Genomic DNA, 18458 nt, shown 5'->3' with positions numbered 1-18458 from the left:
ACGTGCTCTGTGGACCAAAGTCTTCAGAACCCCATTCTTCTGTGCAGGGTGGTGACAGCTGCTGGCCTGCAGATATAAATCAGTGTGTGTTGATTTTCGGTACACACTGTGGCCAATTGATCCATCTGCTTTCCTCTGGACTAGTACATCCAGAAATGGCAGCTGGCCATTCTTCTCCAGAAATTTGACAGTGCTCTATTGGGCCTGTTCAGTCATACACTGACATCCACGTATTTCCTGTACAGGAACCAATATTACGAGCAAACTGAAGGTGTAGCTATGGACAGCTCACTGTCCCCTGTGGTGGCCAACATGTTTATGGAGAGTTTTGAGAAGAGGGCATTGGAGACAGCCACATTTAAACCCACATGCTTCTTTAGGTATGTGGATGACACCTTCGTGTCTGGCCACATGGGATGGACAGGCTCAATGAGTTTCTTGAACATCTTATCTCATGCCACCCTAATATCAAGTTCAACATGGAACTGGAGAAGAATGGCCAGCTGCCAATTCTGGATGTACTAGTCCAGAGGAAAGCAGATGGATCAATTGGTCACAGTGTGTACCGAAAATCAACACACACTGATTTACATCTGCAGGCCAGCAGCTGTCACCACCCTGCACAGAAGAATGGGGTTCTGAAGACTTTGGTCCACAGAGCACGTGCCCTGTCAGACCAAGAGAATCTACCTATAGAGATAGAACGTCTCAATACAGTTTTCTCCAAGAATGGATACACTGACAGACAAATTGAGAGGGCACTATACCACAGGTTCCTGAAGAAGACCAAGATGAAGCAAAGAAGGTGGCATATCTGCCCTATGCTGGCTCTATATCTGCCAGAATCAGTAGGATCCTCCGTAAACACAATATCAAGTGTGTTTTCTGTCCATCCAACAAGATTGGGGGAGTGCTGGGGAGTGTCAAAGACGACCTGGGATTACGGAAACCTGGGATTTACAATATACCTTATCAATGTGGCATGTCCTACATTGGCCAGACGACACGAACTGTGGAGATCAGGTGCAAAGAACATCAGAGGCACACTAGATTAAGACAGGTGACTAAGTCAGCCATTGCTGAACACTGTCTAGAACTAGATCATGCCATGAAGTATGAGGATACCAAGATTCTAGCACAAACACCAAGATTTTGGGACAGTGTTATAAGAGAATCGATAGAAATTAAAATGGCTGTCGATCTTATGAACCGTGACACAGGGTACCAGCTAAGCAGAGCCTGGGATCCGGCTCTGGAATTGTTAAAGGAGCAACAGGGCCAGCTGCAACACTACACAAAAAGAAGAACCAGAGACATGGAGATGGAAGATGAGCCCCTGACGGACTGCCAGCCGCACCAGGCCGAAGATGGAACACCCAGAAGTGGGACTGGTGGGCGCAGACAGCACAGGGAACATCCAGAGCCGCAGCGGACGGAAAACGGAGCGGCAACGCTCCAACAGGTCGTGGTGAGCGGGCGCGGACCGCAGGGGGAACGCTTGGTACCCGAGACCGTAGAAGAAACCCCCAGAAGCTGGTTTGGTGGGCACCGACCGCAGAGGGAACACCTAGAAATGCAGCGGACGGAAAACGGAGCAGCAACGCTCCAGAAGGTCGCAGGGAAAGGGCGCGGACCACAGAGGAGGCGCCTGCAGCCGTTGGTGGAGGGGGAAGGCCATAGGCTTAAATACTGGACCAGGTCCACTCGAGGAGCAGTCTCAGGTAGCACCTGATGAAGGTTACGAGCTACGTGACCGAAATATCGTGCATGTACGACGCTGATATCCGGGAGAATACTCGACAACACGAGATGTCATTAGATCGCCGGGAAAGCCTGAAGAGTTACATCAAAAGTCTCTATGGGGAGGAGATGTATCAGAATATCAAGAAACTGGACAGGCTTCGGCAGAAGAAAGGGAAGATGCTGAGTTCTCTCAGTTTTTTGATGAGGTGTCGAGATGGAGAAGTGGTACCAGTATTTGCCAGAATTAAACATCACATCAACTCCAGAGCGGCGAACATGATAAAATGCAGAGCCAGCATGGCACTGTTGAGAGAGAGGATTCGAGATATGCGCCACAGGTTAGATGTTGTGGCCAGCTGTTACACATTCATCTGTACATGGCAGAGAAGATTGGGATTGGGTAGACCGTTCCTCCTGGTCTTTACCTGAGTGTGCTAGAAGGAATGCCTCATCTTGCCAATCTGCAAAGTTTGACTGCATGAGTAAGAAAGCACAGCAGATGGAAGAGACACGCACTGTGACGAATCTGAGTGGCATACAGTTTGATGATACAACCTTAAAGATACTCAGCAAAGGTCTCAACTTTGCTACGCCCCCTAGAAACGTACCCATTTCAGGTTTCGTCAGTGCAGTAGAGCAAGTTGCAGCCACACTTCCACCTAATGTGGCAGAGGAAGTCCGCCGAGAGACCAGCAGGGCCCTCACCAAGGCCAGGCCGTCGAAATCGAACATCACAAACGAGGAGAGGCTTGTACTCAAGAAGCGCCAGTGCCACCTAGACTGTATGGTCTGCCTAAAATACACAAGGAGGTCGTGCCCCTACGTCTAATTGTCAGTAATATTGGGGCTCCTACGTACACAACAGCCAAGTACTTGAGAACCCAAGATGTCAATACTGATACTCTTGAACATTTTGTGTCATTATGGAAGTAATGTTTGTTGGTATGTATCATAGGCTATGTTCGTTGATATGTGTCCTGTTTATCAGTTTCTTTACTTCCCAACACATGTTCTACCTTCTCTTTCGCTTCTCTCTCAAGTTTTCCTCCGACTTTCATCCCAGAGTAACAACAATGAATGTAACTAGCAGCTGTATTCAATTACGTAGCGGTGTGTCCTAATTTTCCAGTTGTATCTCACTAAACTTTAGTAATCTTTAATTTTTCGGTGAATCCCGTTGACGATGTTATGTGTGGCGTGCAGTGAACTATGTAAATAGAGATATATCATTTGTAATGAACAAATAGTAATATGTTTCAAATAATGCCTTCATAAGGCAAAGTATGTCAATGTTAATGTTAATGTGACCATCGCCGAGATACAGAAAGTCTTCAGTAGTGACAAAATCTGGTGAACGCATAGTAAGGACTTTCAGTATTGCAGCGCGTCAGCAATCGCAAGCATCGAAATAATTATAAAAATTCCGCCCCGATTGCACAAAGCACCTGGTGTTTGCCTAGGCTTCAGCTTGGGTAACCACGCATTCTTCAGAACATTTTTAGAAAACTGCTTGCCTAAATGGGCATAGTCAAAGGCTAAAATAAACACCTACAGGGACAAGACCCCTTTTTTTTTTTTTACAAATACACGGTACGTATGTACCAAGTCGATAATTTTTTTGACTTGGTACATATGTACCGTGTACTTGTAAAACTGCAAACTCTTCAAAATTTCGTGCAATGGTTTACTACATTTAATGCTGCACAATAACTGCTTTGAACATCGAAACAAAATTAAGTCATTTATGGGGGAAGGTGTCAGTCAAGAAGATGTGTAAAATTCAAATTTTTGGGCCAAATAGTTTTTGTTAAATCGAATAATAAGTGTGTCAAAGCAGTCGGAACACCATGTGTCTGCACAGGCGAGCAGTGCAATGATGACAAAATCGCGCACTGCGTGGAATGCGGGGAACACGTCTTTGTAGCACCGAAAGAGTTAATGCGGCCGTGGTGGCTTTACTTCATAAACTGAGCGCTCCCCCCCTAAACTTAGGTTTGCTAACTATACTATACTATACTATGGCGCTGTTTCTCTTGGCTCGTGCGTCGTTTGCAACTGCTAACGCAGCAATCTCCCGCGTCTGGGCGGACATGCGCGAGCCGCCAAGATAAAGGAATTGAACTATAGAACCGCTTGGCCACAGCAGCCGGCTGCCGCTGTCGGTGGTCATTTTGAATGCAACTTGTGATGGTCAATTGTCTCGATATTTGCCTACAGACTTGTATTGTTCATTAGTGTGTGCTGCCGCAGAGGTATTGTACAAGTGTCGGTGCGCCATCTTTTCAAAACACGGTACCTCGTAAGTGACTCGCAATAGAATCCTGCAACTCACACGACTCACATTCTAATTTACCCTACTTTCAGTTTGTTAATGTCGATAAGCATCGTTCCATTGTTCCATCTACGGAAGTGTATGTTTGCAAGCAAATAAAAAAAAAGAAAAGAATCAGATCTATCAAAGTATTATTACAATCTGTTGACTGGCTAACAATATGAGCCTCTGACTACCAACCCATTCTGTGAAAACCGCACATCAACAACACTTCCCATTTCTGCAATACCTGTGGCGCACGTTTGAGTTGAATCATCCGGTACAAAAACACTGGCTAAAAGTACATGAGGCAGACCAAGGAGTAACTTTAGTACTGCTTGAGGGAACCGCAGAGAGCAAATTTGTTGGGGGAGAGAATAACTCGCATCTTTACAAAAATGAATGTTGATGCTGAGTGCAAGTGCTTCTCTGAGATGAAGAGTGTGCCGGGCGGCATGTAAGTGCTCAGAAGGCTGATGACACTAAACAAGGAAAAGGTGAATAAAAAGTTTCCTTATAATCCTGCTCTTCTGGCGGCACACGGTAGGCGTTACACGGGTAAATTATTACACAACGGATTCCATTTACTAGTGAAACCGTCTCCCGTTGTTAATACTATTCTGGTGCGTAGCTTTATAAAATCTTACCTGACGACAACGTACACGTAGATGAACGCTACTTGCTCTTGTTTGCGAGACTAGGCGAAGGAGTTTCGGTCGCACTAGACACGGTTAAGACTGTTCTACTCAAGTAAAGGACAGCCGATTGCTCATCATCAGCGAATTATGAGACAGCTGGACAAACGACAATAAGAAGAAGAAGAAGATGGGATGCTGCCAAGATTTTTCGCCGTGAGCGCACACTTTCCCGGTGTCTGGTTATATACTTTAAAGCTACCAAACGACTCTCCGAGTATCCGAGAATGTCAGATTCGCGCTATAATGTACTCTTTACAGCAAGTAAATGAACCTCTAAATAGTCAACTTCTTTCGTCTCGAAACCATAGTAGAATGCACACAATGGGGGCAGGGTTCCTACTAAAGTAATTAACAGTGAAGTAACATGTATCGAATTTATTATGGAAGCTACGGATGCATAAACAACTGAAACGATAGTAGGTAGTTTCTTTAGTTCGTAATCGTAGCTTTGTTCAAAAATGTTCAAATGTGTGTGAAATCCTATGGGACTTAACTGCTAAGGTCATCAGTCCCTAAGCTTACACACTACTTAACCTAAATTATCCTAAGGACAAACACACACACCCATGCCCGAGGGAGGACTCGAACCTCCGCCGGGACCAGCCGCACAGTCCATGACTGCAGCGCCTTAGACCGCTCGGCTAATCCCTAGCGGCGTAGCTTTGTAACCTAGATTCGTAACTAGCGAAATGCAGGGTGCAGTGCTGTTTTTATACTGTTGATGATGGCGCTAGAGAGTATACAATGAGAAGACAGATGTCAGAGGACAGCGATATTCATATATGCAGATAGTAGTAGTATCACGTACAAAAGGTATAAAAGGGCAGTGCATTGGCGAAGCTGTCATTTATTCTCAGACGATTCATGTCAATAGATTTCCGACGTGGTTATAGCCACACGGCGAAAATTAACTAACTTTGAACACGGAATGGTAGTTGGGGGTGGACGCATGGGATATTCTTTTTCGGTAATCGTTCCGAAATTAAATATTCCGAGATCCACAACGTCATGGGTGTGCCGAGAACACCAAGTTTCAGGCATTATCTCTCACCATGGAAAACGCGGTGGCCGACGGCTACTCGTTAAAGACCGAAGGTAGTGGAGTTTACGCAGAGTTATCAGTGCTAAGAGACAAGCAACACTGTGCAGAAATCAATGTGGGACGTATGATGAACGTATCCGTTAGGGTAGTGCGGCGAAGTTTTTCGTTAATGTGCTATTATGTCAGCAGGCGACAGATGCGAGTGCCTTTGCTAACAGCACGGTATCGCCTGCACCACATCTCCTAGGCTTGAGACCATATCGCTTGGCTCGTAGACGTCTGCAAAACCCTGGTGTGGTCAGATGAGTCCAGATTTAAATTGGTCAAAGTTGATGGTAAGCTTCCAGTGTAGCGCACACGCTACGAAGCCAAGGACCCAAGTTGTCAACAAGTCACAGTGGAAGTCGGTGGTGGCTCCGTAATGGACTGTGCTGTGTTTTCATAGAGTGCACCGGGTCCTCTGGTGAAACTGAACTGATCATTGACTGGAAATGGCTATCTTCGGCTACTTGGAAACCATTTGAAGCCATTCATAGACATCACCTTCCAAAAATCGATGGAATTTTTATGGATCATTGTGGGCCATGTCAGCGGGTCACAGTTGTTCGCCACTGGCTCGAAGAACACCTTGGAAAATTCGAGAGAATGATTTGGCCACCCAGAGGGCCGACGTGAATCCCATCAATAATTTATGGGAAAAATCTTGCATTGGCAACCCTTTTGCAGTCATGCACAGCTACAGAGGCAGCATGGCTCAATATTTTTTCTGAGGCTTCCAAGGCCTTGTTGAATCCATGTCACGTCGATTTTTGCACTAACCCGAGCGGAAGGAGGTCTGACACGATGTTAGGAGGTATCCAATGACGTCTGCCATCTCAGTGTGTAGCACGAGTAATTTGAAATTTCACAGCTGACGCCAGCACACAACCTATAATAGGAGCCATGATTCACACAACTTTCACTATCCATTGTATTCACATATTGTTATAGTGGTTTTACGGAACTTAAATACCATTGTAAGAATGCATATCGTCGCTATGCCTCACAATATGTGCTCCGACTTACAGCCGCATCAGATGGTTGAACACGCACGATTTTTCGGCCGAGTGCTCGGCGGACAGTGTCAAGTGGTAACTGAGAGCAATGTCGTCGTTGAGCTCACTGTAATGTCGTAGTACCAACTATGTCAACAGTACTCGCTCCATCTCTCAATAAGCCAATGTCTTGTTTCTACATCCGTCGCGGCTTTTTTAATATAGCTGTGACTTGGTTTCACGCTGTATTGCTAAGTGCCGTCGTTATTGGCACTGTTATTAGACGTTTTGATCTCTGTAGCACTTGTAATTAAGCCTTTCAAATGGTTCAAATGGCTCTGAGCACTATGGGACGTAACATCTTAGGTCATCAGTCCCCTAGAACTTAGAACTACTTAAACCTAACTAACCTAAGCACATCACACACATCCATGCCCGAAGCAGGATTCGAACCTGCGACCGTAGCAGACACGCGGTTCCGGACTGAAGCGCCTAGAACCGCACGGCCACCACGGCCGGCAATTAAGCCTTTCGTGGAAAGGATATCCTTTATGGCGACAGAGGATTTGTCGAATGTAATTTAATGTCATAATGAATGAAAGTAACTTCGAATGTACCCGAAGGCTTATAGGACAATTTCTGTTCACAGTACGTGTAAATGATGCAAATGACCTTGGAGACAACGTCGGAAGCTCCATGTGGCTGTTAGAGGACGATGATGTTGTAGAGACGACACAATGTTTGACAAATGTCGCGAATTGAAGGACTATCTTGGAAGGATTGACACACCAGCAGGGATCGTTAGCTGACGCCCAACATAAATAAATATAACACAGTGTGCATACAGAAACAGAAATCTCGTTTATCAGGTGACTACATGACCGCCATTCACCTAGAGCAGGCAGTCTCATTAAATATCTAGGCGTATGCACAGGGTACCATCTGAAGTGGAACGATCACGTAAAACTAATCGTGGGCAAGACACACACAACCCTGAGATTCATTGAATGATATCCCGAACTGCATTTCACCTGCGAAGGACGACCTACAAAATCTTTGTTCGACCGATACTTGATCGTCAGTCTGCAAGACTTACCAGAGTACACTGACAGAGAAACTAAAAATGATCCAAAGGAGAGCAGCAACTTCGTGTCAGGTTCCTTAAGAAGTTTACAGTTACGAAAAGAGATAGCAAATTGAGTTATGTGAGGGCAAATGCACCGTTAATGTGAATGCTCTCACCTGTGCGGGTAATGTGGGTCGATCGGGATTTGAATGAAAATGAACCCCGATTTTAAATAATACAACGGAAACGCTCATTATAATCGAATATAAGATCATCTTTTCGTATTACATTGTCTTGCAATAACCTTTCCATTACATGTTTATATGGGATAACTTTTAGGATAAAGGGAGGAGGAGAGTTGAGATACAGTTACTTTTAGCCAACGGGTTTCTTTAATTTTACTGGGAGTAACAGCTCACTATAATGAACAAGATAACATTGAACGCCTAACATAAATAATAGCGCCTTAGGGATAATACTATTATAGGAGGCAAATTGCAAGAGAATAAACCCGCTTATTACCGTACGTTCCTTAACAGTTAAACAAAATATTGTTTCCTCCTACACGTAAGTCGTGAAAAGACCATGAAGGTAAATTAGAGGGAATCGAGCTCACGCAGAGGTCTACTAATTTACGATCTTTCCGTTCGCCATTCGCGACTGGAAATTAAAAGGTTTAAAATATATCCTCCGCCATATACCTCATAGTGACTCGCCAAATAAAGATGTACCATATTGCACTGCCTGCGCATATCGAAAGGAAATTTGTATTCTATTCACAATAACACATGCACTGTAATATCATATTTACCCGCCGACACCAGGCAAGCGACTTCCAAGTAAACTCTCACCTTTACGGGAATATTCGTAGTGGATGTACGATTACAGGTTGTCGACACGCTGTTGACGAGATTAGGACGTTTGGGTCTGGCCGTAAGTCGTGAACGGATAGCCTATTTGGTAAGGAACCGTAAATTTTCATTGCCGTCATTCCATTTCACAGTAGAGGCTTGTCCATATTCGCAATTGCGATTTCATTTAATGTACACTCAAGAGCCAAAGACACCGGTACACCCGCCTAATATCGTGTAGGCCCCCGGGAGCGCGTAGGAGTGCGCAACAGGACGTGGCATGGACTCGACTAATGTCTGAAGTAGTGCTGGAGGGAACTGACACCATGAATCCTGCAGGGCTCTCTATAAATCCGTAAGAATACGAGGGGTGGAGATCTCTTCTAAACAGTGAGTTGCAAGGCATCCCAGATACGCTCAGTATTGTTAATATCTGCGAAGCTTGGTGGGCAGCAAAAGTATTTAAACTCAGATGAGTGTTCCTGGAGCCACTCTGTAGCAATTTTAGACGTGTGCGCAATATAAAATAAATAAAATAAAATAAAATAAAATAAAATATTAATTATTTTTATCTGTATGATTGGCTCTCCTATGAGTCGTCAGGTTTTGATTATTCGGTATCAGACGCTTGACAATGGCTTTTTCGTAAAGGCAATGTTACTCGTACTTGACCGTGAAATAAAACTGAAATAATCGGACTTCGTAATTAAATCGATTCCAAAGACTGCTGCGGTAGGTGCGGACTCATAAACTAAATCTCAATATTACAATAATTTGCCAGCCATGCCAAAACGTCGTACAGAGGTGATTGTCTACTAAACAAAAAATTACACAGTTAGTTAAATCAGATATATTCAATGAATAAGCCTACAGTTCATAATCCTACTTACTTTTATAAATATAAATTCTTTACAGAATCGAGTGCCTAGTATGGTTGCAACTCGCAGTAATTTTCTATATCATGAAATATGGCGGTGTGCCAGACAATAAACTAAAATACGTGCTTCTCGCCCCACTTCAACGAGAGCTCTTCCCTCTGTCCTGTTGCAATTTCCCGCGTCCGTCGGAATGCACAATGGACATGAATGGATGCAGGTGATTAGACAGGATGTTTACGTACGTGTCACTTGTCAGAGTCGTATCTAGAAGTATCAGTTGTCCCATATCACTCCAACTACACACGCCCCACACCATTACAGAGCCTCCACCTGCTTGTATCGTCCCCTGCTGACATGCAGGGACCACCGATGGATGAGGTTGTATCGGTACACGTGCACGTCCATCCACTCGATACAATTTGAAACGAGACTCGTCTGCGCACGAAACTTGTTTCCAGTCATCAACACTCTAATGTTGGTGTTGACGGGCCCAGGCGAGGCGTAAAGCTTTGTGTCGTGCAGTCATCAGGGGTACACGAGTGGGTCTTTGGCTGCGAAAGCCCATTTCAATGATGTTTCGTTGATTGGTTTGCCGCTGACACTTGCTGATGGCCCAGCATTGAAATCTGCAGCAGTTTGAGGAAGGGTTGCACTTCTGTCATGTCGAACGACTCTCTTTAGCCGTCGTTATTCCTGTTCTTGCAGTATCATTGTCTGGCGCTTCTGTGTAAATAAATATGTAGTCGAAGATGTCTATCCAGTTTCCAATCCATTACTCTGGATAGTACCTGTGCGCGACTTGCACCTCAGAATATTTTAGTTCGTTAAATACCATTATTTTCAGTATAAAGCATATGTTTTCATTCTTTTTTTCTATATGCACACATAGTTGTTACCATATTCACTGCGAAGTTGACGCATCCGTACTTGCAGCTGAGGCGCGGCGCGACCACTGCAACAAGACGGTGGACATCTACGAAGACGTGGCGAGTCCCGAGGTGACGGCGGAGAACGTCGGCCGGCCGATGACGTGCTGGTACCGTTTCCGATCATTCCGCGGCACCCCGCGCGACTGGGTGCTGCGAATCCGCTTCAAGAAGTTCAAGGTGGGCGTGCTCCTCAACAGCACTCACTGCCTCGGTGGATATATGCAGGTGAGTAAGGCTCACATGATGGTCGTGTGTATACTGTTAACAGTCTACGAGCGACTCGAGACGCAACAACCAGATCTGAAGCATACTTCGCTAAATTGAACTTCCCACCTTATATTCAAGATGTATGTGACAGCCGAAATATCCTCAAATCTCATGAAGAATGTAATAAATTCCAGGACCACAGACCCTGGCCACTGTAAAATCCGAACTTGTGAACGATCTGTCTGGGCTGCAGAGCGTTGTAGGAACACGAGTGCAATATTGACTCTCAGATCTATCTTAGGTTGAAACAAGGCCAGTCTCTGTTTATAGCATTTGTATATTTAGAGAAAGACTGTAACACACTCTTTGAAATTCTGAAAGTAGAGGTGATCACATACAGGAAACGAAGATTTTCTACAGCATGCACAGAATACAGGCTGCAAGTGTAATAGTTGGACATTAGAGTGAAGAAGTATTTGAGAGGTGTTACTGATATATACTAGATTATATGCAGTCATACGTTCAGCAAGCTGGGAAGGAAACTAATGAGAAATTTGGATAAGAAATTACAGTTGAAGGAGCAGAAATGAAAACTTAGAGGTCTGCTGATGACTTTGTAATTATGTAAGAGACGGCAAAGGACTTGGAAGATCACTTGAACGGAATGGTAGTGTCCTAAAATGGTGGTATAAGATGAACATCAACAAAATGAAACCAGGGTAATGGTGTTTATTAGAATTAAATGTGACTGAGGTACACTAAAGTGATTAATGAGATGATTTTGAAAGCAAAATGAGCGATTACGGAAGGAATACAGATATGTAAGTCATTTAGAAATGAAATACACAGGAACTTCAGGGTATTTAAAGCAAAATGGCTGTAGGAAAAATGCGATGAAATCTAATATGAAATAGTTGTTGGAAGGACTGACACAGCATTTAGAAAGTTATAAGAATCTTCGGCGAAATTAATAGCAAGGATGTTAACATTAAGACTGTAATGAAAATTCAACAGTTAAATTCAGAGGGGACAGCGGATTGGTGAAAGGAACACATTGAAGGCCTCTATGAGGGGAGAAGACTTGTCTTAACAGTTCATGCAACGAAGATACTGACGAGTATAGTATACACATGCATGGAAAACAAAACTGAAGAAGTTTTAAAAGATGATCTGTTCGCCTTTAGGAAAGCTGAAGACACCTGAGACGCAATTCTGACGTTACTGTTGTTAACAGTAGGAATACTGAAGAAAAATCAAGACAGGTTCATAGCATCAGTCTACCTGAAAAAATAGTTCAACAATGTAACATGTCTAACATTCTGCATGGTTTCTGTTTGTTCGAAGTCGTGTCTACCTACCACTTTCGCGCAACGACGCTCTGAGCGTGTTTTTTTAGGGAATTGACTAGTTTGAATCTGGGACCTGTTACTGGTAAGGAGACCCCAGACCACACATGACATGTAGAGTTCAGAAGAGTTCAGTGAGACAAGCGATGATATAATCAAATACTTAATTATTTCAGCGTCAGCTCCACTGCACTCCCTGTAAAAGAATCTTAATACTAACTAAATTTAGTGGAAGGGGTTCAAGGCTTTACTATTTTTAGTTAGCTGGCAAAATAACGTCGAAAAAGCAGTTACGTTTACCATTGGAAATTTTATTCTACTCATAAAACTTTGTTTAGAAATTGCACCATTGATAAAAGGAAATGTTTTACTACAGGATGATAAAAACCAACTGCGTTCAACAAAAATGTGAACGAATATTCCCTGAATGGGTTTCCAAGTTCTACAATGGATCGAAGGATGACCTATGCCATCTCACATCTATAATCTAGGTTTAAATTAAGTTTCACAAAAGAGAAAACTATGAAAATGGTCTACAGTGACCCTCAATTATCTTTAATTACTTATTTAACTTGTCGTAAATTACAGTGGCTGATGTGGCTTCTCAATAATTATATAACAGAAAAATCATCACGTTTCAGATTTTAACCTACATAGCAAATGTGAATTCCATGAGCTTCAATTGACGATCGACACTAGTGTTACGTAAAAAGGGGATGTAACAGATGAGACTTCTGCAGTTCTGAGTGAAGCCTTATGTGCTCAAAAATGCGGCATCGCGTGCGTTCATTACCTTGTCGGTGTTCATCAGGGGGCGGCGACCGGCGGCCGGCGTAGCTCCATGCATCTCGCCGTCTCGGAAGCAACTCTTTTCTAACTTCTCCTTACTACAATTTACCGAAGTTGGTTTAAAAAAAACTATCTGGCTGTGTTTTCATCTGACCAATCAGGGTCTCAGTGTTGACCTTAAGCTCCGACTACAAAAATTCAGTCTATCCAATGAGAAACGTTATACTTTTCGTGGTGGGGCAATGTTTTCAAAGTTTGCAACGTAACAGAGACGCGAAAAAGTCTCACGCTAAAACTTTCAGCTGGTATGGCCCTTTTAGTGTTATCGTAAGATCTATACTGTTCTTCTGGAGGACTCTATCTTTTAACATGGTCTGGGGGGTAGGCCTAGCGGTTACTTTTCGTGGTGGAGCAATGTTTTTAAAGTTTGCAACGTAACAGAGACGTGAAAAAGTCTCACGCTAAAACTTGCAGCTGGTGGTGCCCTTTTAGTGTTATCGTAAGATCTATACTGTTCTTCTGGAGGGCTCTAGCTTTTACCATGGGCTGCGGATTGGTCCTGGTGGTTAGCTGGCAACGTGGGTGTCCATCCCTTATCGTAGGGCCTTCTAGCTTAACACGGTTCTGCTCTCGGCTTCTGTTCTCGTTTCTCCCCTCGGAACTGCGTCTGTCTCACGGTGGGAAGGTATGACATTCATTTAGGCATTCTTGTTTTAGTCTGTGGTATTCCATTTGCTCACTCGTTACTCGTATTACTTTGGTTAATTTAATGTCACGATTTATTTGGAGCTATGTGCCATACTACTGGATTTGCTTATCATGTCAGGGTTTTCATGGAAGGTAAAGGATTTGCCTGACACCTTACACATGGTGCAAGGTGTTCGTAATTATCAGAAAAATAGGGTTAAATCTTATGGAAAGACGGGTAATATACAACATGTACAAGAACCCAAAGGGGTTAATAAGAATGACGGACGAAGAACGATGTGCTCGGATTAGAAACGTGGTAGAGAGGAATGTAGTCTTTGTCCCTTACTATTCAGTCTATACATCGAAGAAGCAATTACTGAAGTAAAAGAAACATTCAAGATCGGAATTAAAATTCAAGGTGAAAAGATATCAGCGATAAGATTCGCTGATGACATTGCTACCTTCAGTGGAAGTAAAGAAGAATTTCAGAATATGCTGAGTGGTGTGCACAGTCTAATGACTACAGAATATGGACTTAGAGTAAATCGAAGAAAGACGAAAGTAATGAGAAGTAGTAGAAATGAGAACAGCGAGAAAATTATCATCGGCATTGGTGAAAGAGAGATGAGGTTAAGGGGCTTGGGAGGGGGGGGGGGGGGAGTGGTACTAACGTGATGGATCCCACGCCAAAAACAAAATCCACCGACTTCCCAAGACAGGAAGGCTGAGGCGTTATTGCCGACGAGAACGACAGGTGGACCAAAGACCGAGATAATTTTATTAAGATGTCTAATGCTGGCCCTGCGGTCGCTCGCCCTCCCTTCCCCCCACCCCCACCGCCCAAATCACGGTGAATCATACAAAACGTGAGAAGGCTTCCATCACAACGAAAATATAGCGGTAACCCTCCCGAGTCTGGGGTAAGAGGCTGACATAAAGAAAGTGATCAAGTCGCGTGGCACGCGCCGTCGCTTCCGCAGCACGGTTCACCCATACTAGTTTATCTCAGGGCTACCGAACTGAATTTTTTCGTAACTTCTGCAAGGCTAAAATGTTGTACAAGACTTATAAAACTTTGTTCGTACTCATCGATTTTCTTTCTGACTTTGGGTTCTTTGATTAGCAGTACTTGAGTCATTTAAATTTTCATATAACTCCCAGCATTCAATAATGGCATAATATACACTCCTGGAAATTGAAATAAGAACACCGTGAATTCATTGTCCCAGGAAGGGGAAACTTTATTGACACATTCCTGGGGTCAGACCCACCATATTTGCTCCGGACACGGCGAGAGCGCTGTACAAGCAATGATCACACGCACGGCACAGCGGACACGCAAGGAACCGCGGTGTTGGCCGTCGAATGGCGCTAGCTGCGCCGCATTTGTGCACCGCCGCCGTCAGTGTCAGCCAGTTTGGCGTGGCATACGGAGCTCCATCGCAGTCTTTAACACTGGTAGCATGCCGCGACAGCGTGGACGTGAACCGTATGTGCAGTTGACGGGCTTTGAGCGAGGGCGTGTAGTGGGCATGCGGGAGGCCGGGTGGACGTACCGCCGAATTGCTCAACACGTGGGGCGTGAGGTCTCCACAGTACATCGATGTTGTCGCCAGTGGTCGGCGGAAGGTGCACGTGCCCGTCGACCTGGGACCGGACCGCAGTGACGCACGGATGCACGCCAAGACCGTAGGATCCTATGCAGTGCCATAGGGAACCGCACCGCCACTTCCCAGCAAATTAGGGACACTGTTGCTCCTGGGGTATCGGCGAGGACCATTCGCAACCGTCTCCATGAAGCTGGGCTACGGTCCCGCACACCGTTAGGCCGTCTTCCGCTCACGCCCCAACATCGTGCAGCCCGCCTCCAGTGGTGTCGCGACAGGCGTGAATGGAGGGACGAATGGAGACGTGTCGTCTTCAGCGATGAGAGTCGCTTCTGCCTTGGTGCCAATGATGGTCGTATGCGTGTTTGGCGCCGTGCAGGTGAGCGCCACAATCAGGACTGCATACGACCGAGGCACACAGGGCCAACACCCGGCATCATGGTGTGGGGAGCGATCTCCTACACTGGCCGTACACCACTGGTGATCGTCGAGGGGACACTGAATAGTGCACGGTACATCCAAACCGTCATCGAACCCATCGTTCTACCATTCCTAGACCGGCAAGGGAACTTGCTGTTCCAACAGGACAATGCACGTCCGCATGTATCCCGTGCCACCCAACGTGCTCTAGAAGGTGTAAGTCAACTACCCTGGCCAGCAAGATCTCCGGATCTGTCCCCCATTGAGCATGTTTGGGACTGGATGAAGCGTCGTCTCATGCGGTCTGCACGTCCAGCACGAACGCTGGTCCAACTGAGGCGCCAGGTGGAAATGGCATGGCAAGCCGTTCCACAGAACTACATCCAGCATCTCTACGATCGTCTCCATGGGAGAATAGCAGCCTGCATTGCTGCGAAAGGTGGATATACACTGTACTAGTGCCGACTTTGTGCATGCTCTGTTGCCTGTGTCTATGTGCGTGTGGTTCTGTCAGTGTGATCATGTGATGTATCTGACCCCAGGAATGTGTCAATAAAATTTCCCCTTCCTGGGACAATGAATTCACGGTGTTCTTATTTCAATTTCCAGGAGTGTATTTGTTTCCAATGTAATCAATTATACAAAGAAGAAATGTGGCTCAACTTAATTGTTTGAGAACCTCAGTAATATGCTTTTTCCAATTCAAGTTTTCATCAATATGTACGCCCAAATACTGCGGCATTCTCCCAGTCTACTCACTTGTGCTCATGTGCTACATCAGTTGTTAGTATGACTATCTGTTGTGCAGTACTGCATGTAGTGTGTTTTTTCAAAATATAGGGAGAGACCATTTTCAAAGAACCACTTAATAATTCTTTGAAGAGTATCATTTAGCACATTTTTTGTTGCTTTCTCTCAAATTGGATCTGTTATAACACTAGTATCATCTGCAAAAAGTACTAATGTTGCTTTTTGAATGTTAAGTGGAATGCAGTATTCATAGAAAGGAATAAGGAATAAGAACAGGTTCAAAATTGACCACTGCAGGCCTCCCTTTAAGGTTTTTTGTCCCCAGTGAATAAAATTTTCTACTTTCTCGTAACAGTCAGAATTATTCAGCACAACCTTTGCATTCCATTAGTTAAGTATGATTCAAAACTGCTGTGTGTAAAGTCATAACTTTTGTAAAACGTGAGTTTATCTAAGAGAATAACTTGAGCTACACAAAGAAATGCCTTTGGAAGACCACAAAAATACTAAGTGACGATATATTATTATTTAATGCCTTTACTGTTTCATGAGTGAAAGTACAGATAGCATTTCAGCTGAGCAATCCATCTTGATTCCAAACAATAATAAATGAACTATATCCTCTTAATGGTAAGACCTCTCCTCAGTATATTATTCTCTTGTATATTGTGGAAAATTTTGTCAGTAAGGAAACTGAATGATAACTGTTTAAGTCTCTCTTGTCATGTTTCTTATGAATTGGTTTAACAACTACCTAACTTAACTTGTCTGGAAAAATTCCCTGTGTCAGTGGTGCATTGTATATACCACTAAGGATATTGCTTATTGAGGTGGAAAAACTTTTCCGAATTCTGTTTGAAATTCCATCAACCCCATATGAGCTTTAATTTTATAGAGTTTTTTATAATTGTATTAATTTCAGTGAAAAATGATGCTACTTATAGATGCCTAAAGTTTTGTGGAATGACGTTTTTAATGTGTTGTCTTGCTTCTTCAATTGAAGCATTGAATCTTACGTTTGCTGCTGTCCATAGAAAGTGATTGTTAGTGGGACCTGAAGCCTCTGAATTATCACTAAGAACACTGTCATTCTCTTAAAACGTTATGGTATCTTGTACAAAGTCTGGCAGCCCTGTCTCCTATTTGATAATGTCCAATATAGTTTTAATCTTATTATCAGCATTACTTATTTCTATCAGGACATGGTTACTTCTGGGCACTTTAATGAATATCCTTAAAATATTACATTATTTTTTGTAGTTTGCAAGTAATGTTGGATCTTGACATACTTTGGAATTAATAGAAATTTCTGTCTTCCTCTTACATATTTTAGTTCCTTTAGTTACCAAAGGCTCATTTTTTAGGGAAGCAACTTCGAAATATTGACACAAATATTCTATGGATCATATCAGGTTAGACATGAATACACCTCATTCTATACCACCCCTTTCACCTACTTCCTAAAATACTGTGTCCTGTTCTTTTTAATAAACTTCATTGTTTGTATGAATCTGCCTCAGGGTTATAAGGTGCAATACAGTTTATTTCTATTAATTGAATACCATGATCACATTCTGATGGGACATGCAGAAATGAACATGTCCAGTAAATGCAGCTTTTCACTTACTTCAGGCATAGGTATGAATAAAAACAACATATTTCAATGCAAACTCCTTCACTTTTTTGCTTCAAGGCAGTTCATTTCAGTGAGTCAAACCTACAATGAAAATGATTCTTCAAAGAAACATCAAAATATGTCAATGTTCTCATGTGCATTAAGCATTTGGACATATCTGACTTTGAATGAAAGTATTTTTTAAATAAATTATATCTTATTGTATAATGCTTGCTCTACTGTATTGTATTATGTATTTATAACAACTCAGAGTTTAATAACACAGAAAAGTTGTAATTTGTTAACTGTAACCTCAATATTGCTGACAGTGTTTTACCAAAAATTCTGGTTTCATTGTTGCTTCACCATTATTTAAAATATTTCAAATTAGTATCACAAAATACAATGACAAACATTGGCAGTACCTATTACTTGAAAGATTCTTTAAATGTTACACTTAAACATGTAAATCAGGAACATCT

General features: G+C 43.3%; 1 protein-coding gene across 1 annotated transcript in view; it reads left to right on the top strand.

Annotated features, from left to right (window-relative positions):
- Positions 1-18458, top strand: part of LOC126456384 (cubilin-like) — a 393168-nt gene that overhangs the window by 231128 nt on the left and 143582 nt on the right. Inside the window, exon 2 of the mRNA XM_050092138.1 lies at positions 10557-10777. Within this exon, the coding sequence (XP_049948095.1) occupies positions 10557-10777 (221 nt within the window). The remainder of the gene's footprint in view (positions 1-10556; positions 10778-18458) is intronic.

This window comes from Schistocerca serialis, chromosome 2, assembly GCF_023864345.2.
Source record: "Schistocerca serialis cubense isolate TAMUIC-IGC-003099 chromosome 2, iqSchSeri2.2, whole genome shotgun sequence".
In the NCBI taxonomy this organism is placed as follows: Eukaryota; Metazoa; Arthropoda; class Insecta; order Orthoptera; family Acrididae; genus Schistocerca; species Schistocerca serialis.
Note: the sequence above shows the minus strand (reverse complement) of the source record. Positions and strands in the feature narration are given on the sequence as shown.